General features: G+C 33.3%; 1 protein-coding gene across 1 annotated transcript; it reads left to right on the top strand.

The window, feature by feature from the left end:
* The first annotated feature begins 1,154 nt into the window (after positions 1-1,154).
* LOC121237741 (rhicadhesin receptor-like) lies at positions 1,155-2,178 on the top strand. The gene has a single exon (XM_041134604.1). The coding sequence runs from the start codon at positions 1,316-1,318 to the stop codon at positions 1,985-1,987; it is 672 nt and encodes a 223-aa protein (XP_040990538.1). The 5' UTR covers positions 1,155-1,315; the 3' UTR covers positions 1,988-2,178.
* The last annotated feature ends 19,271 nt before the right edge of the window (positions 2,179-21,449 follow it).

The raw sequence follows: 21,449 nt of genomic DNA, 5'->3' as shown, positions 1-21,449 counted from the left end.
AGAGAGGGAGGGGGAGTTGCGTAGAGCGGGAAAGAAACCAGGGGAGAAGAAAAAAAAAAGAAAGGAAAGAAAAGAAGAAAAAGAAAAAGGAAGAAAAGCAAAAGAGGATAGAGAAAAAATGTAGGGAAAAAAAATGAGGTCCAATCCTCACATCTTGAGTCACAAAAATGATTCAACGGAAACGGTTTTAAAACAGCAAGTGAAATAAAATAATTCAAACGCCGTGATTAAAATGAAAATAAATAATTAAACCCAACAAGAAGTTAATTTAATTCGAGAAGAAATTTAAACACATAACAATAATTAATTTAAAGAAAGAACTTCAAAAATAAATTTCACAAAATTAAAATCATAAAAATAAACTCACTAAAAATCCAACAATTTTAAAACAAGAGAATAAATTTTTAAATTAATAACAAATAATCTTTCAATTAAAAATACACTAAAATATGGGGTGTTACACTAAAAGTTATACCCAAAAGAAAGGACTTCACATTATAAAACCCCTCTCATCTATTGCAAAGCTCACAACTATTCTTGAGTATTTTAAGCTCTTGTTGCAACCAAGGGTTAAAAGCCACAATACTTGGGGCTTTGGGAATGCTACTCAAGGCTTAAATGTTCAACAGAACAGTTTCATTCAAAGCCATAAACATTTTTATAATGGCATCATGTATGTGTGTGTACACACCAATGATATCGTCTGAAAAGGAAGGTCAAATGATTTTAAAAAAAATGTAGGGCTACTATTCTAGCTTTCGTGAGCTGATTTTTTCACCATCTGATGTGAGGCTGCTGCTACCTAACCTTTAAAAATATAAGCACCCTTTCCTAGTCAAACCACGCAACGCAGAAACGTTCAATTAGGTAATAAGCTATGCTGCTCCACCATATATGATATTACCACTAAATAAATAAAAAGACTAAGTTGATTATTGTAATTTTGGTGGTTTTGTTATTTATATCATAGCAGATAACAGTGTGAAAACTTCTTAGGAAGCACTTCCTCAGCTACTTTGTCGTTGAAAAGAGGCCCATCCAGCTAGTAATTGGTCTTTCCATGACTAAATAAATATCTCCACAGAAAGTAATTTCAGTTTCACAATGTTGAAGGAGTCGATAAAACTCTGCCGATATGATGCTTGCCTCGGTTAAATTAAAATGATAAAGATGAAGGCTTGTGGGGTTTTCAGGAGAGGAAAAGTTCTATATATAGGACCATTGTTCCCAACCTCTGGAGTATCCCATTATCTCATCTTCAAAAAGCAAAAAACTAAAACCCCATTACTTCTACAAACCAAAAGCCGATTCAGCCATGAAGATTCCTTCACGTTCACACGTCCACATGCTGTCATACCTCGTCGTGTTGTTGCTTCTCCCCTTGCTTGCCTCCTCAGCCGACCCCGATTCATTACAGGATTTCTGTGTGGCGGATCAAAGTGCCAGCTCTATATCAGTTAATGGCTTCCCTTGCAAACCTGCCTCAAAAGTAACTTCCGATGATTTCTTCTTTGATGGTTTGACCAAAGTGGGTGACACATCAAACATCTTTGGCTCAAACGTCACTGGAGGTAATGTCCTTACTTTTCCTGCACTCAACACGCTTGGGATTTCAATGAACAGAGTGGACTTTGCTCCGGGAGGACTTAATCCACCCCACACTCACCCTCGTGCAACCGAGAGCGGCGTGGTCATCGAGGGGAAGCTACTTGTGGGGTTTGTGACAACTGGGAATGTGTATCACTCTAAAGTCTTGACTTCTGGGCAGATGTTTGTCATTCCTAGAGGACTTGTACACTTCCAAAAGAATGTTGGAGTAGGGAAGGCCCTTATCATCACGGCTTTCAATAGTCAGTTACCTGGGGCTGTGGTCCTTCCCTTTACTCTCTTTGCTTCAACACCCTCGATTCCAGATGATGTTCTAACTAGGGCCTTCCAAGTAGAAGAAAAGGTTGTCGAATATATAAAGTCGAAGTTCAGTTCTTGAGCTAAGACCTTCCACCCCAGATAATCTCCCCTTTATCTGAAAATTGTGTTGTAGTAATGCTGTTGATTTGAGGTTGCCTTCCTCCGATCCTATTCTTGTGTTGTTATTCTTTGTGTTGATTTGAAGTACAGTTCTTGTAATGCTTGTGTTGTTATTCAGGTTGTGTTTGTATTTTTAATAATAATTTTTGTTAATAACGTTTTGTTTAAGCTTTTTGAACGTCTTCACTACAAGAGATTGTGTTTTTTTAGACAAAAAATTTTGTCTCAAAAAAAAAAAAAATTTTGTCTCAAAAAACACAATTTTCGTCTCAAATTATATTTGGAGATAAAAAAAAATTTCGTCTCAAATTTGTCTCGAAAAGACCGTCTCAAAAAGTTTTTGGAGACGAAAATCAAAATTCGTCTCAAAAAATCATTTTTAGAGACGAAATTGGGCGGATCCAGTCGAAACCATTCAAACGGATAATTTTTTTTTTGACGAACCGATTTCGTCTTAATATATTGTTCGAATGAAATATTTATCTGTCCGAACCGAGATGTCCATTCAAACAATATGAAATATTCATTCAAACTAATGTCCATATTTGATCATATTCGAACGAACGGAGTGTTCGAACAGATTTTATGCGTTCGAACTAATAAATTTTTCAAATGACTTGTGTTCAAACAAAAATTATGTCTGTTCGAAAAGAAACTTTATTTTCAGAAATTATATCCGTTCGAACGGAGTTTTGCACATAACTGTTGTTCGAACAAATAATTTATTGTTCGAATGTCCGTATTTCTCTTTTGTCGTTTGAATGTGGTAGCTTTCGTTCGAATGGGTCTGTTTTGGTTCGAATGAAATTACAAATGGTAATTTATCGTTCGAACTAGTTATTTACCATTCGAACTATATTAATCATAGAGATCAGAATTTAATTAAAAATATCATATTAATATTACACAATTTGTAATTCAAACATCAATTGTTCAAATATTTTAGAACATCATAATAGCAATTAAAGAAAAGATAAATTTGAAGACTATGGTGGTGGCATAGAGTTTTGGGACATCATTGACTGAAATTGTTCAAACATTTTTTGGTTATTCTAATGAATCAATCTCTTCTAATCTCGCCTCCAAATCCGTTGTTTGATCTAATCGGGCTAGCAACTTTTTTTCCTTGGACCTCAATCGTTCTATCTCAAGTACTGCGTCCTCCAATTCCTTAGCCTTGTCGTCATTCGATTTGGCTCGAGAATAGGATGATGATGACGATGAGGATGGTTTTATGCAACGTCCTAAACCCCTCAAATATCCAGAACGTGATCCAAGAACTTGATAAAGGATCTGAGCATCGTTGATAGATGATACATCAGATGGATCTGCAGCAGTTTCCTTAAGAGATATCATCTTGTCCTACAACAACAAAAACATTAAAGTTAGTATAAGTAACAAAAATATTATGTGACAATGAAACTAAAAAAACTTAAACTTACATAATTTGCCTCTGCTTCGGGACTGGCCCAAACACCATTATGATTTTTATGTGTTTTAGCATACAATTGAGTCAAATCATAGTCAGCGAGACTTTCTTCTTTCTGTAAAAGGAAAATCTATATTAGAACTTAAATCAGAAAATGTGTATTATATGTTAATATTTAACGGGCACTAAAATAACTTACCATTTTGTTAGACAAACAATGAAAAGATTGAGAACCTGCATGATGGTTTATCTTTAAATTTGATCTATTTGCTTTGTTCACAGTACTCCGTTGCTAAAAGAAAAAAATATTAGTCTATATGTTTAATATATCTGTGATATATTATTAAAAAAAGACAGCAGCGATATTACTTGATAAACAGGGTCTTCTAACATATCACAAACTTTCTCCCATTCGTTTGGTAGAATATTTTGGAATGGATTTTGGTGCGCCTCTATTGTAGTACTGAACTTCTTATAATGTGCATGGCATCGACCTTTGTACCTCCGAAATGTATTCGACATCAATTCCTCAACCGTTAATCGATCCTCTCTTCGGCCAAAATTAAACTCGAACTCATCTTTTCGAAAATTATAAACAATTACTATAAATACAAAATAACTTGAAAGTAACATGTTATATACTTAGTTGCTTGAGATGTAGGTTATTACCAAACAACGGTTTTTTATGTGGTCTTTCACATCTTGGGAAATTTTAGACCAAAAGGATGTAGAAATCGGTGCATACATGCGAGTAAGTATACCAACATAAGAAACAAGCCACACTGCCGAATCGTCGAAGCCACCGGTGTGATCATCAAGAATGTCAATTTTGATTTTACCAACTTTCCTTACTTTCTCTCTGCAGACACCCCTCGTAGTGCCTCTACCTCGACACTTGTTTACAACAGCTATATATACATCAATTAAAGCATAACTTTTTAATTAAATTAATTTATTTTATAGATATATTACTTAAATTGAGCATAAAATATGATATCTAATTTGATAAAATACCTTGTTCTGGGTTTGGTGATGTTGGCTCACTATTGATGACAGGTGAACCACACCAGGAGTCAATAATAGATGGGGATGGCACACGTGTTGCTTTGCGTTTGGGAGACATATCTATTTGAAATTGTAACAAATTATTATTCAGACAATCGTTAAAGATATTTACATGTTAATATTACTTACAGAAATTCATGTTTGAAATTCATTCACTATCCGTTTTGCTAGACCAGTCGCCCTCATCATCACTAGACACTTCAGTTGATTCATCTTCTTCCGATATTTCACCCTTAATTACTTCGGGTTGAACATCTTCTCTACGCAATGGAACCATATCATATTGGCTTAAATCAACAAATAGATTGATGCCTACTTCATTTTCTTGATATGCTTCTTCATTTGCTAGACTATCAACTTCTTCATGTGGTTCGTCTGCCTCTGGAATGTAATCATATATATTTCTTAGTACAAACTTCTCCACTACCCGCCATGGGTTTCCGTTCTCCGAATCATCTAAATAAAAAACTTGATTCGTTTGGCAAGCGAGAATGAAAGGATCGTCCTCATACTATGTGCGAGATGTATTGACACTCACAAAATAATTATCGTTACGCACTCCCAACCTAGGATTTGAGACATCCCACCAATTACATTCAAACAACCAGACCATATATCCTCCCACATACTTTAACGCTATGATATTTTCTACAATTCCGTAGAAATCAATGTTATCATCCCCATGGCTTCCTTCGACTATGACCTCACAAATTTGAGTTTTCCTATATCTTTCTCTATCAGTTGTATGAAATCTATATCCACGCACCAAACATCCTGAGTACTGAAAAGCCCATCTGGACGGACCACATGCCAGAGCATACAGTTCTGGTGAGATTTCTGATGAATTTTCACCATATTTCAATGCAACCTATATCAATAAATATTATTATATACAAAAAAAGTAGAGTTTAGTGGTATAAAATTCATATTATAAAATGGGGCTTAACAGTAATACCGTATGTTCAAACCACGAGGCAAATTTCTCTTCGTGCATCTTTTCTACGTCAGTTACACCATTCGAGCAAAGTAGTTGTATATGTTCATTGTGCATGTTTATGTTCATGTTTAATTTGTATGAAGTTATACTATATTATTATACATAAACTTAAAGATAATAGTGAACATAGATCGTAGCCACCTTGTGCGCCTATGGGACGCACAGTCTGGGAAAATACAGTAAATGTCGATGAGACTTTCATCTCTCGCCCACCTTCATAATTTCGGTCCGGTCTTGTAAATCTAGTATCAGCCCCACGAAAATACATTGAACAAAAGGTATGCCACTCATTATCAATATATGACTCTGTAATCGAACCTTCTGGACGAGTTTTATTCCCCACAGATCGCTTAAGTTTTCCCAAAAACCGTTCAATAGGATACATCCATCTATACTGAACCGGGCCAGCGAGTAAAGCCTCACGAGGTAAGTGCACAGCCAAATGAACCACTACATCAAAGAATGAATGCGAGTACAAACTCTCCAATTTGCACAATATTACTGCAATGTCAGCTTCCATTTTTAACAATGCATCAACTTTCAACGTTCTACTACAAATGTCTCTGAAAAATCTCCCTAATTCTGTGAGAGCTGTACGAACATCTCGAGTAAGCTTCCCACGCATACCAACCGGCAACAGACGCTGCAGAAATACATGACAGTCGTGACTTTTAAGACCAGTTATCTTCCAATCATGTGTTTGAACACATCTTGTCATGTTTGAAGCATAGCCATCGGGTAATTTGATTTTCATAAACCAATCACAAAATTTCTTTCTCTCATCATTTGAAAGTGTATACCATCCGATGGGCATATAAGCTGACGATTTATTATCTTGCAAATGCAACTCCGGTCTGATCTCCATCTCCTTTAAGTCTTTATGAGAATTAGCTATATCTTTTGTCTTCCCTTGTATTGAGATTAGAGTGCCCAATATATTCTCACATATATTTTTCTCGATGTGCATAACATCTAAATCGTGGCGTATTGTCAAGGTAAACCAGTATGGCAATTCTAAGAAAATACTTTTTTTTGTCCAATTCAACTCCACTGTTTTTCGTTTTCTCTTTCGAACCCTTGAATCTTTTCCAAATCTGTTTTCTGAAACATTCCCCAACTGGGCGATAATATCATTCCCAGTCAACTCTGGCGATGATGCCCTGCGCTCAACCCTTTCATCAAACATCGTTCTATTTGTACGCCATCTATGATCATGTGGTAAATAACAACGACAATTTCCTACCATGACTCAACCATTGAGACTGTGTATCTTTATTGCAAACAGGACAAGCCATTTTACCTTTTGTGCTTCAATCAGATAAATTTCTATATGCAGGAAAATCATTTATTGTCCACATCACTACAGCATGCATCTTGAACTCCCCCGACGAGGCTGCATCAATGTACTAACACCCTGATCCCACAACTCTTTCAACTCTGCAATCAGTGGTTGCAGATATACATCTAATTCATTCCCTGATGACTTTGGCCCTGGTATGAGTAGAGTCATTATAAAATATAGATCCTTTATACACTTCCTAGGTGGCAAGTTATAGAGCATTAATATGACAGGCCAAGTACTATGAGAAGTGTTCATGTTGCCAAATGGATTAAAACCATCCGTTGCTAAACCAAGATGTACATTGTGAGGTTCTTCAGCAAACCATGGATATTCGACGTCAAATTTCTTCCATTGTAAGGAATCTGCAGGATGCGAGAGAAAGTTTTCATTTTGGACTCTTTCTGTTTGATGCCAAGACTTATCTTTGGCAGTCAACCGGGATGTAAATAATCTTTGAAGTCGAAGAATCAACGGAAAATGTCTTAACACTTTGTGGGGTACATTACGTTTATCGGATGTCCATCTTGACTCATGACACACTGGGCATGAGTCTAATTCTGCATATTGCTGCCAGTTGAGAACACAATCATTTTTACAAGCGTGGATGATATTATAATCAAATCCTAACCCTTGCTTCAATTGCTTCGCTTCATAAAAATTACGGGGTACTACGTTATCCAGAGGAAGAGCCTCTTTAAATAATTTGTTATAAGTTTTATACATTAATTTAACTATTAACAATTGCTATGTTATATTTATATTTTAGGTTTCTAATTTAATTTTAGTGCATAATATGTTGTAATTAAACTATATTATTTTTAATTAAATTTGTTATAAGTTTTATACATTAATTTAACTATTAACAATTGCTATGTTATATATATATTTTAAGTTTCTAATTTAATTTTAGTACATAATATTTTGTAATTATACTATATTATTTTGTAATTAAATTTTTTATAAGTTTTATACATTAATTTAACTATTAACAATTGCTATGTTATATCTATATTTTAAGTTTCTAATTTAATTTTAGTGCATAATATTTTGTAATTATACTATATTATTTTGTAATTAAATTTGTTATAAGTTTTATACATTAATTTAACTATTAATAATTGCTATGTTATATCTATATTTTAAATTTCTAATTTAATTTTAGTACATAATATTTTTTAATTATACTATATTATTTTATAATTAAATTTGTTATAAGTTTTATACATTAATTTAACTATTAATAATTGCTATGTTATATCTATATTTTAAATTTCTAATTTAATTTTAGTACATAATATTTTTTAATTATACTATATTATTTTTTAATTACATTTTTTATAAGCTTTATACATTAATTTAGCTATTCACAATTGCTATGTTATATCTATATTTTAAGTTTCTAATTTAATTTTATATAAACTATGTTGTAATTATATTATATTAATCTATATTTTTATATTTTATTCATTTATAATTTTTGTTATATTTGGATTCTGTTCGAAGAATATTCTACTCCCATAGGATTCCGTTTGAACTAAAGTTATAGTGTTCGAACGGAACAAACCCAAATTCCAGACACGAAATAGAGAAAACATTTGCCACAAAATACAATTTTCACAATCACAATCTCATAAGATGTATATTGCCAGAAGGCCTATTTTAAATGGGATTGCACAAACACAAATATACAGCATGCATCTTAACATAATTAATTAAAAATATAAATTATCGAAAATCTAAAAATTATAAATATTACCTTAAATTTAAACAATCCAAACAAAAGTATCAATCCACAATACATACATAAGCAGAAAACACATTATGAGAAAACCTAAATCATGTGTAATAAACTAATATTAATGAAACTCAAAATACAAAAAAACATAGAAAAAAAAACATACATTTTGTTCGAACCTCTCATCTCTCTCTCAAGAATCCCTTCTTTCACTAAGTCTGTGAGTATCTCTCTCTCCATAACACTTTCACACACACAAATTACAAAGCCGTGCTCTGCCTCCTATTAAACATTCATCAACTGTGAAAATGAACGGGAGGTTCAAGTATATGAATCTGTGAAGTCTCGTTCGAATTGGAAATTTATCCATTCGAATATGAAAATTTCGAGTAGGCGCCAATTCTGCGGCTAATTATTTCAAATTCGAACATGTCATTTTGTTGTTTGAACTAACAAATTAGAATATTCTTTAGCATATTCTTCAAATGTAGACCACCTCAAAGGGTATTTTCGTAACACTGTTCTTGCAGAGCATTCGAATGACGAATTTTAACGTTCGAATAAACTAACATTCAGAGTATTTGGCGCGAAGTTTCCCTCCAAACACATTCCACGAGATAACACCGTTCGAACGGGACGTTTTTGGGTTCGAACCAATCACAAAATATTTTAATATTATATACTATATAATAACTATATATTTTACCAACTATTTTATATTATAATTGATAATATATAATGTACTACAAGTCTAATAGTTAATATAATACTTATACTATATACTAACTATTAATATATAGTACTTATTAATATATATATACTTTTGGTCTTCTAATTTTGCACTATATATTATATAACTTACTATCTTGTGATATAATCTATAATAACTATCGTTATAGTAACTTATAATAGTAACTAGTAATAGTTACTATAGTTATGATAACTTGTATAGTTATCATAACTAATAATACTTGCACTGAAGTAGCTATAGTAACTATTTTAACTATAGTACTTATGATAACTTGTATAATTATCAAAACTTATAATACTTATACTGTAGTAGCTATATAACTAATAACTACTATCTATATTAATTATTTTAACTTGTATAGTTATTATAACTTATAATACTTACACTGTAGTAGCTATATAACTAATAGCTACTATATAGATATAGTAACTATATAATACTTACATTGTAGTAGCTATATAGCTAATATCCAGTATCTATATTTATATTAATTATATTAACTTGTATAGTTATCATAACTTATAATAGCTATAGCTATATAGTAACTATATATAATACTTACACTATAGTAGCTATATAACGTATAACTACTATAGTTAATAACTACTATAGTCGTATAGTAACTATATATAATACTTACACTGCAGTTATATAACTAGTAACTATAGTTTGTGTTATAATATTATATAAACTATAGGAGTATAGTTATCATAACTTATATATATATAGTACCTATATAATTCAACCATTGTAATTATACTAAGTACTTAGAGCATTGGTACTGGACTCATCAAATGAGTTCTATCTTCAAAATTTGATGAATTCATGTTTAAAATCACTGCATTGGATTCACCAAACATTAAAATCTGAAACTTTGACGAATTGTGCATTCTAATTCATCTTCAAATTTGAAGAGTCACTATTCACACTCTATAACTATTATTTTATTTACTTAAATTATTGTTTTCTATTTTTGTGCCACAATATATTTAAGTTGGGAAACAATAATTTAAGTATCAAATTAAATTATTAATTAACATATAGTTAGTATAATTGTAAAATATGAAAAAAATAAATTAAAAATATTATTATTAAAAAAATCATATTATATTATTATTTTGATGAATTCAATAGCTAATTCAATGTCGGGTTATGGATATGGAGGTTTTGAGTTTATGGAAAATATGTACTTTTCACCAAATTTTGAAGATGAAAATGATGAATCCAATGTAATGCTCTTAGTATGTACTTAGTATAATAGAAACAATATATTTAAAAATAATATACTAAATATATTAATTAAAAAGTATTATAATACTATTATTAGTTTCATTTTTTTACTTTTATACTTTGTAATATTATTATTATTATTATATATTATTATTAGTAATATAATTATAAATATATTAATATAATAACGGTTCGAACGGATATTTATCCAGTTCGAACGAGACGCCATGGTCATTATAGACCCAGTTCGAATACAATGAAATAAAATTCTCTCATTCGAACCAGCAACCACTGAGAGCGCGCCGAGTTTGCCCCTTAACTCCACCGCAAAAACCACCACTCAACTGCCATAGGAACCCCACATTTGAACTTCTAAGAGGTATGGGCCAGCTCTCCACCTCTGTTGTTTAGTTTTTTGCATGAATGGGATGTGTTTGGGAGGTATGAATTTCGAATCCGAAATCCACCCATTTTGGTGTATTCTGTGGAAATAATATCAAAATAATCGATAGAAATGATTGGGCTTCACTCCTTAATCATTTCTACCGATTAAAACAAAGGATAACATCTAGATAGAAAGTTTTTCAGTTCGGGGCTGAGTCCACTCAGCCATGGCTGTTTGGCTTCTTCCGTTCGAACAAACTCTAGTCCGTTCGAACGCCTAGTTGCCAAATAGCATTATTTCTGTTCGAACAAAACAAGTTCGCTCGAATGAACAAAGAAACTCTATTCGAATGAGCAGAACAGTCCATTCGAATAGAGTTTTCTAGTTCGAACAGACTATGTTCTGTTCGAACAAATTATTTCAATCATTTCAATATACTATAATTCTTCAATAATATAATTTAACTATTATGGTTAATTATATTCTTACTTTCATTATGGTTAAATAGTATATCAATGGCATCTAGCGGAAGAAAACGTGCGAGAGATCAGCCCAGCCAAAGTAATGGATCAGCAGTTCATGCTCCGGCGACAAGGTCTACATTTGTCGAGCGTCCAGTCATTTTGTCTGACTTCTCTGATCTTTCATGGGAGGGACGAAGCATACAGTCCATCTTCACCGAGCGGGGATGGATACCAATCTGTGAGCAGCAGGGGATTGCATATCCAGAGATGGTCGGTGAGTTTTATCGTGCCAAGGGAGAACTTAACGCTGATGCTATGTTCTACACCATATCAGTCCGGGGAGTGAGTATTAATTTCTCTCCCTTCATTATTGCAGTTCCTTGACATTCCCCATATAGCCTACGCATATCCTACAGCGGCTACAAGGGAACCAGCAGCTGCACCATCTGATTCTGACACACCGGCAGCATCCTCCACGCTAGTCCCGAATGTAGATTCGAATGCTACTTTTAATGGTAGTGAGGATGAGGATCTACCTGATGATGGTCTCACAGACGATCAAGTGCGTCAGCTAGAGCGAGACCCATCGACTCCTCCATATGATGGGAGCAAGGTGATCTGATAGGCCGATTGTATAGGATTTTTTAGAATGCTTAATTTGATTGTTGGCTATAATATAGATCCGAAAAAATACAAGACTAATTTCGAGATCGATTTCGCCAAACTTTTGTTGCAGATAGCATGGGGGATCCCCATTGATCTGGCATTATATTTATTCCTTCGCATTCGATCGGAGTCACGCTTTTCTAGTGGGGGTAGTCTACCATTTGCACTGCTGATATCTAACCTCCTACTCCGTTCGAGGGTTACAGTGTCGGCCACTGAGCGAAGGTCGTCACAGATGGGACCCTTTAACAAGATCACATTCAGCAAGAGCCAGGGGCACTTGCGGAAGACTGCACTAGAACAGCCTAGTGATCCTCCCACAGATCCAACTTCTAGTAGTGTTGCCGCTGTTGAGAGACAGCCTCCTGGGGCTACTTTGGATCAGGTACGAGCTCTGTTTGTGGAGTTCGTTGAGCCCATCATGGAGAAGCTTAGGGATCTGAAAGGATCTATTAAAATGTTGCAAGAGGATGTTGATATACTAAGGAATCAATAATTATGATCGTTTTAGTTATTATTTTACTTTTTTATGTTGTACTGAACATTATATATTTGAGATGTAATTAATGTATGGTTTTTATTTCTCGTGTTTACTACTTTGTTTATTTTCTTAATTTTACTTGCCGTTCATGATAATATAAAAAATGATACTATCTTTAAAGTTATATTTATATAAATTTAACATAAAAGAAATCATTTTAAAGTTTTGAATTAATTACATAAAAGTAATTTATGAATTTATAAATATTTAACTCGCCGCAAATCATAATATATAATATATATATATATACATTTTTATATTTTGAAAATGATAACAAATTAATGGAAAAAATATTTATTACTTTAATGGAAAAATATATGCACAAATCCATACTAATAAAAAAATTAATTGAATCTCTATCCGTTCGAACAAAGAAATTTAAGTTCAAATGGTTATTAACTTATCCCGAGAAAAATAAATTAATTTCTCACCAATATTATTATTCGAACAGATTATATACTGTTCGAACAGACATTAATTCCATGTTCAAATATATTTTGTTCCGTTCAAACGGTTTTCTTTTTCTGATACGATTTTGTTCGTCACAAAATATCTTGTTCGAATGGATATTTTTCCGTTCGAACGAATTTAGTAGCTCAGGCATTTTTAGAGACGAAAATTTCGTCTCCAAAAATGACTTTTAGCCTAACAAATTGTCCCTAAAAGTCAAATTTCTTGTAGTGCTTGTAAGTTCTCGCGACAAAAGTAATTTTAATTTATGAAAATTATATCTTGCCCCATGGTTAGAATTCAAGAAATAGTTATTTGAAGTCATAAATAAATTTTTTTAAATAATTTAGTAGACCTCACAAAAAGGACTTTCCAAGCCTAAAGAGTAAGAACCATGGGCCTACTTCACATAATCAATCTTGTTTTGTCTGTGACAAAAGTGAGCAATTTGCTCGAATATGCAAGTTTTTGAAGCGAGAAAATAATCCTCAAGTTACGTTTAACTTGAGGAACCATTTGTAGCAATGGTTACATACATTAACTTGCTTCAATTTGTTAAAGGATGGTGGGCAGATTTCGGTGCCAGTAAGCATGTCTGCTATGATAAAAGTTGGTTGATAAATTATACTCCCTTTGAAGAAGAAAAAACAATTACGCTTGTTGATTCAAGTAAAATCAAGGTTGTTGGAGTGGTGTGGTAGAGTTGAAATTCACCTCTGGATGTATATTGATGCTCAAAGATGTGTTCTATACACCGTTTATGAGGGAGAATTTGGTAATTTTTTACTCAGCAAAGCGGACTTCAAACAAATTATTGAATCCGATCAATATGTTATTACAAAAAATGGAGTTTTTGTGGGTAATAACTATGTTTGTGATGGAATGTTTAAATTGAATGTTGAGCATAAATCATCAAATGTTTCTCTTTATATGTTGTCTTTTTAAATTGTTGTCATGTACGTTTATGTCATATCAATAGTAGATATGTTGCTATCATGAGTTTTAGGATTAATTCTCAAACTGACAAAAGATTTTAAAAAATGTGAAATTTGTAGTCAAGCAAAAATTACAAAACGACCTCATAAAAGTGTTGAAAAAATACCAAATTGTTAGATTTAATTCACACTGATCTTTGTGAATTTGAAGGAATTTTAACTCGTGGAGGAAATATATATTTTATCACTTTTATTGATGATTTTTCAAAATATACATATGTTTATTTATTAAAAAATAAAAGTGATGGTTTTAAAAAATTGAAAGAATTCCTCCATAAAGTTGAAAATCAATTTGGGAAAAAGATTAAAAACTTTAGAAGTGATACAGGCAGTGAGTATGATTCAAATGAGTTTAATGCATTTGTTTAGTCATTGAGAATTATACATGAAACTACTGCACCATACTCACCTGCATCTAACGTTGTGTCTAGGAGAAAAAATAGAACGTTGATTGAGTTGATGAATGATATGCTTATTGATTCAGGCGTTCCCTCAAGTTTTTTGGGTGAAATGGTTTTGACTGTTTGTCTTGTTTTAAATTGGGTGCCTTACAAAAATTCAAAAACTACACCTTTTGAATTATGGAGAGGGTATAAGCTAAATTTGAGATATTTTAAAAATTGGGGTTGTTTGACTTTTTTAATGCTAACAAATCCTAAAAGGCCCAAATTAGGTGTTAGAACTACCACTTGTGTCTTTCTTGGATATGCAAAAAATAGCATAACCTATAGATTTTTTTATATTAAAAATGAAGTTATTTTTGAATCAGGAGATGCAATTTTTTATGAAGAAAAATTTCCTTTTAAATAAAAAACAGTGGGGGTCAAGAACTTAGACAAAATATTTTTTTTGAAACTAGTTCTTCTACTCTAGAAAATGAAGAAAATTTTGAATTAAGGAGTAAGAGAGCTAGAATTGAAATAGATTTTGGTCTCGACTATTATATTTAATATGGAGGAAAATCTAAATACTTTACAAGAAGTTTTAGCATCACTTGATTCTGTGTTTTGGAAAGAGGCTATGGATGATGAGATGAATTCACTAATTTCTAACAAAACTTAGAAATTAGTTGAATTGCCACCAGGTTGCAAAACCATAGGGTGTAAATAGGTTCTCAGGAAAAGAATTAGACCAGATGGAACAATTGAAAAATTCAAGGTTGGGCTAGTCGCAAAAGGTTTTAAACAAAAAGCCAACATTGATTTTTTCAACAATTTTTCTTTAGTTACAAGAATAACATCTATTAGAATATTAATTGCCATTGCAGCAATTTATAATTTAAGAATTCATCGAATCGATGTTAAAACAATTTTTTTAAATGGGGACTTAGATAAAAGCAAAATGTGTAAGTTGACAAAATCTCTATATGGCTTAAAGTAGACCCCTAAATAATGTCATGATAAATTTGACTCTTGCATGATCGTGAATGACTATAAGTAAAAAAAAAGTAATAAATGTATTTATCATAAATCTTGGAAAAATTGACTTGTTATTATTAGCCTATATGTAGATGATTCATTGATATTTGGTTCTAATTTGCATGTCATAGATGAAACAAAAAACATGCTCAGTAATCATTTTGATATGAAAGATCTTGAAGAGGCTGATTTTATTTTGGGAATGAAAATCACCAAAACATGAGATAATATTTTTCTTGATCAATCACATTACGTAGAAAATATTAAAGAAATAAAATAATGTTGGATGCAAGCATTTTGTTAATCCTTTTGATTCTAGTGTCCATTTATTTTCTATTGAAAATGATGATGATGTGATTAATCAAAAGTAATATGCTGGCATGATTGAGAGTTTATGTTATGCGACTGATTGTACTAGACCTGACATTCCTTATGCAGTAGAAGCACTTAGTAAATTTACTACCAAGTCTCGAAGAGACCATTGGTATGCAATGGATCGGATAATGAAATATTTATTCGGTACAAAACATTATGGCTTGTTTTATAAAAGGTATCATATTGTACTCGAAGGCTTTAGTGATGCCGAATGGAATACCTTGTCAGGTGATTCTCTTTTAACTACTGGTTATATTTTTACTTTGGACGGTGGTGTTATATGTTGGAAGTCTAAAAAGGAAAAGATTATTGCTAACTCAACCATTGAAGCTGAGTTTATAGCGTTAGTTTCAGTAAGTGAGGAAGCAAACTGGTTGAGAGATTTATTACATGAGATTCCCTTATGGGAAAAACTAGTTCCGCCCATTTTAATTCATTGTGATAGTAATGATACTATTGGTAGAGTACAAAACCGTTTTATAACGGTAAATCCAAATCCATAAGAAGAAAATACAGTTCTGTGAGATCTTATTTGACTGATGGTGTTATCAATGTGGATTATGTTAGGTCTTATGATAATCTTACAGATTCATTAACCAAGGCCTTGGCAAGAGAAAGGGTTTGGAATACATCGAGAGGAATGAGATTAAAACTCATAAATTCACGAGCCATGTATGAAGATATCCAACCTGGGGACCAGAGATCTTGAGAACCGAGTTCAATAGGAAAAACGAATCATATGATAGTCGTAAGAAATGTACTATTTATTTTATTTCTCATTCATATGATGTGAGTGCATTTATCCTATAATGTTTTGGATGATGAGTTTTTGAAAAAGCTCTTAATGAAATTTTGTAGCTCCTTTGAGTAGGATGCAAGAATTACAGGAGCACCCTTGACAGATCTCACCTATGTGAGTGTGGGAGTGGAGTTGCTCTCTATGAGAATTGGGTTTATTCTCAAATACGTTCATGAAATCGTGATTAGTACAATGCTGTAATGTGCTGACTAATAAAACTCATGTTAACACCTGGGTTATTATGTGTGAGTGATAATTTTTTATTTCCCTTAATCAGTCATGGTTCAAGTTTGAGACCACTACTGACTTAGGAGTAAAGGTTGTTATTTCACTAAATGAGGGTTCAATGCAGAGCATAACTTCGTGATGCATAATAATCCTTTTTTGTTTGAAACTCTCTCTTTTTATTTTTTATTATTAAAAAATAGTGGGGGAATGTTGGTATTTTTTAATAAAAATGTAATGCCCTATGCCCGGAAGTCCGGAGAGTTAACTCTTGTAACCTAATATCATCTTCCAACCACATAGTACATACTCCAAATTTCTCCATCACACAAAATACTCATTAATTCACATCAAATGCTCCAGTATAATTAATCTAAGACAACACAAAGTCTTAAAATAAATGTCAACCTCTCACATACCGCCTCATCAGAACACAACCAAAATAACGAAAGACATTGTTCAATAACCATGTCACATTTCTGTGCTTAACCCTCTATACTTCAATAATCTCACCCATGCTCCAAAATCTTGATTCTCAGCTGAAATATTCAAGTCATCTGAAAAATATTGTGGTGATAAGAGGTGAGTTATAAACAACTCAGTAAGCAGAGAACATGTACTAGTATGCAAACATGAGCATTTACAGAGTTTTAAATGCAGGACAAAATTTTTACTTTTAGAATGCAAAATCAGAAACATTTGCTTTCAGAATGTAAAATACATGTTACCAAAAATATTAGAGTGAAACTTTCAGAGAATGTTCTCATTTAAAATTTATTTGGCTTAACATAACTGAATACATCATATCATAACAAAATTTTATGTTTAACCCTCGTGGTAGGGTTGTGCAAACCCCATCGGCCAACCGAGTAGAAATAGAATGTGAATCTTCTCCTTATTATTCTTGGAGTCCCGAGTATGCACATAGGAAAGACTATGCAGAAAACTACTTTGTTTTCAAAGTGGGTGTACCAAAAACAGAAAAGTTGGTACTAACCAGAACAGAGGCCACAGTTTTACACCCATGGTAAGATCGTAACGGAACAGAAACAAAAACAAAATGTCATGCCAGAAGTTTCAAAAATCATATCACATCATATCAGGGTACCAAACATTTTCAGAACATAAAAGAATCAGATCACAAAAAGATAATTTATGCATGAAATTTCATATTCACCCTCTTTTGCACAGTTCAGAGACAGAATGCCAAAAGTTTTTCTCATGTCTACACCAATTATGACATAAAGTAATTTATTCTTATACAAAATTTCATGAGTTATGCATAACAAATAATGGAGATTATTTCAAATTTCTCTTCATAATAAAACATGCTCATTTTTTCAAAATTGACCTCAATCCATTTTATTTTTATGCAAAGTCTAGCATAGGAACCTTGCGTACCTGAACTTCTTAGCTTCTTTGATTTTTCTCACAATAGTGCCAAACGAAAATCAATCGTCACATGTAAGATAGTCACGTAACTTTTGTAAATTTCCGATCGAACACATATCTCGATATCTAAACCTGAAATGCTAAAAATTGTCCTATTTTAATTCTTCTAAACCTAAAATTCTCATATTCCTAAAATGCTATCATTTTTCCAAATCCATCAATTTTCACTTCATATACTTAATCTAATTTCAACTCAAACACCAGTCTATTTAAAAAATCAAAACCCAATATGAAAAGTTGCTGAAATAAAAATATTACCGAGCCCAAAATAATTTAGAGCCCAAACCCAACGCAAAAGCATTTAACTTCAAAATAACTTAACATAACACAAAAAAAAAAAATAAAAGAAAAACAGGAACCCAGTAGAATACCAGCCCAACTTAAAATCCATGTCAAAATTTTTTAAAAAATAAAGCCCAAAACCTATTCTGCCAAGGATTTCCTATTGGGGCAAAAATGTAAAAATCTTTAAAAAGATTTGAGATGCTTTACGGATAATCACTAATCAAATGGCCTGATGGCATTTTCGAAAATAACAGGGAAATCATGACTAGAGTCAAAGGCATAAACTTGTTGTTTATGAAGAAATAAGAAAACAAAACAAAAGAAACTTCACGTCGAGATGAAGAGTTAACCTAGAGGCAAATGCGGCGGAGGCTCGGGTGGAGTAGGGTGGCTAAAGAATCTAAGAACAGAGAGAGAGATGAGCGAGAGAGAGTGATGAGAGAGAGAGATAACGTGTGAGAAAGAGAGACGGAGGGAGAGGCAGTGGGAAGGAGTTCGGGCATGGCTTACCGGGAGGAGAACGACGAACTTGGAGTGGCTTAAGCCGGCAGCAGTGTGGTACGGTGGTACAAGGCATAGCACTATCGAGCTATGGCAGTTTCTGGGAAGAAACAATGGTCCTACGGGGCTCCAAAAGTGCGCTTTTTTTTTTTTTCCTAAAAAACAGAGGTGCAACCCACTTCTTCATGCAGTCTTGGTAGCGTTGGGTGGTGGTACAGGGTAGTGCTATAGTGGTTGAGCAGTGGGCTACAGTGTAAGAGATTTTGTGGAGGAGCTTGGCAGGGAGAACCCATTTTCGCGTGGCGGTGGCTAGCTACAAGGGGAAAAATCTCAAGCTCACCAAGAGAGGTGGTTGCGTGCAGAGGAGACAGGAGCTAGTCGTACATGAAGAGCTTGGCTTTGGTGGGGATTGATTATGGTGGTTGTGTTGAAGCGGTAGCAGCAGCAGTGGGGCTGTCAGCATGGAGGCAGGAAGAAACCCATTTATGGGCTGGGTGTTGTTGTGACAGAGGGTCCTCTGACAAAGAAACCGATGCATGGGATTATAGGGAGAGGGAAAGGGCGACGTGGGGTGGCTGCATGGAGTTCAAGGCACAGGGTGGCAGCTGTGTAGAGGAAGAGGTGGGCTGCTGACTTTCTGGAGAAAAGAATGTGTGAGCGACAACCCTAGGCACTTGAGGATGTAGATGATTTACGTCCCTGGGTCTAATTATATAGAAAGCAGTGGCTCAGGGAATTTTATCAAGAAGGGAACTCTAAAATTGTAACTCTAGTGTTTGAAATTGGATACAATCATGGGCTTGGATTTCACAAATAACCTGGGTCTTAATCTTCATGTCCAAAATAAATTCATCATCTAATAATATTTTCGGGCCATTAGGAAAATTTCTTGAGCCAAATTCTAATTATTTAGGTCCATTTGATCCATAAATTATTTTAACCTGATTATCAAATCCAAAGAAAAATTATATTTTACCAAAACAAAGATTTTAGGCCCATAATTTATTCTAAAAAAAATAAAAGATACTCGAATACTCAATTGGACTTTTCATATGCATAAGCCCAAATATTTAAAAAGCATACTCGGGTTGGGCCCAGGTGTTACAAATAATTTTTGTTAATAACGTTTTCTTTAAGTGATCATTATCGTTGCTTCATTCGGTTTTATTTTCTTTTGAATTTGGATGCATGTACGTATATAGAAGGCCAACTTCAACGTCTACTTTTCAAATTGAATTGTATTTTACTCATTTTGAGAGTGTGTTTCCAGCGTTGGTGATCTTTTGCAATGTGGTGTTTTTTTGTCTTGAATGTACATAGTAATAGTGTGAAGTTTTTGAAAGGAAAAAAAAAGCAAAGTGTGTAGATCATCCTGTGTTACGATTGCGAATGACTATTTTAGTGTGCATATGAGGGAAAAAATAAGTTGAGAAGTGCTCTTCAAGGGCAACAAATATCCCTCACCACAGATACATGGACATTCGTGCAAAACCTCAACTATATGTATTTCACTGCACACTTTATTGATGATAATTGAAATCTACATAAGAGAATTCTTTCTTTTTGTTTGATTGAGAATCACAAAGGTTATACACTTGGTAGGGCATAGAGATGTGTTTGCATGACTGCGGGCGACCGAAAGTACTTGCAATCACACTTGATAATGCAAGTTCTAATAACAGAGCATTTTCTTATTTGAAGAAGATTCAGGATTCTTTACTAGTATTGGAGACGATGTGGTGAATAGAAGAATGTCAAAGAAATTAGTGCCTCCCAATAATAACGACTGGGAGAATGTAAGGTTGCTTGTAAGGTTTCTTTAACTATTTCATGATACAACTTTATGTCTTTTGGGGGGTCAATATGTAACTTGCAACTCATTTTTTCTGGAGTTAGTTACAATAGCCGATATGATTGACTTCGAGTGTGAAAAAGGAAGCCCCATGGTGGGATTAATGACCACAAATATGAGGGAAAAACTTGACAAATATTGGGGCAATTTGGATAATATGAATATGTTGTTGTTTCTTGGGATTATTCTTGATCTTCGGTACAAGGTGCAATATCTTGACTTTGCATTAGAAGGGATGTATGCCAATGATCCCACCAAAGCGGTTGATTTGAGTTGGAAGGTGAAAAATGCTTTAACCCGCATGCATGAGGCATACGCTGATAATAAGGGAGGTAAAAGTTCTGATATATAACAGTAGCACACAAGTTCCCCATGTGAAGAAGCAAATACTACAAGATGGTAGTAGAGTTAAGGATAGGACGGCAGAAATAATGACCCTATTTAAGCAACGGTTACAGTCAGAA

The sequence above is a fragment of the Juglans microcarpa x Juglans regia genome, chromosome 6S, assembly GCF_004785595.1.
Source record: "Juglans microcarpa x Juglans regia isolate MS1-56 chromosome 6S, Jm3101_v1.0, whole genome shotgun sequence".
NCBI lineage: Eukaryota > Viridiplantae > Streptophyta > Magnoliopsida > Fagales > Juglandaceae > Juglans > Juglans microcarpa x Juglans regia.
Note: the sequence above shows the minus strand (reverse complement) of the source record. Positions and strands in the feature narration are given on the sequence as shown.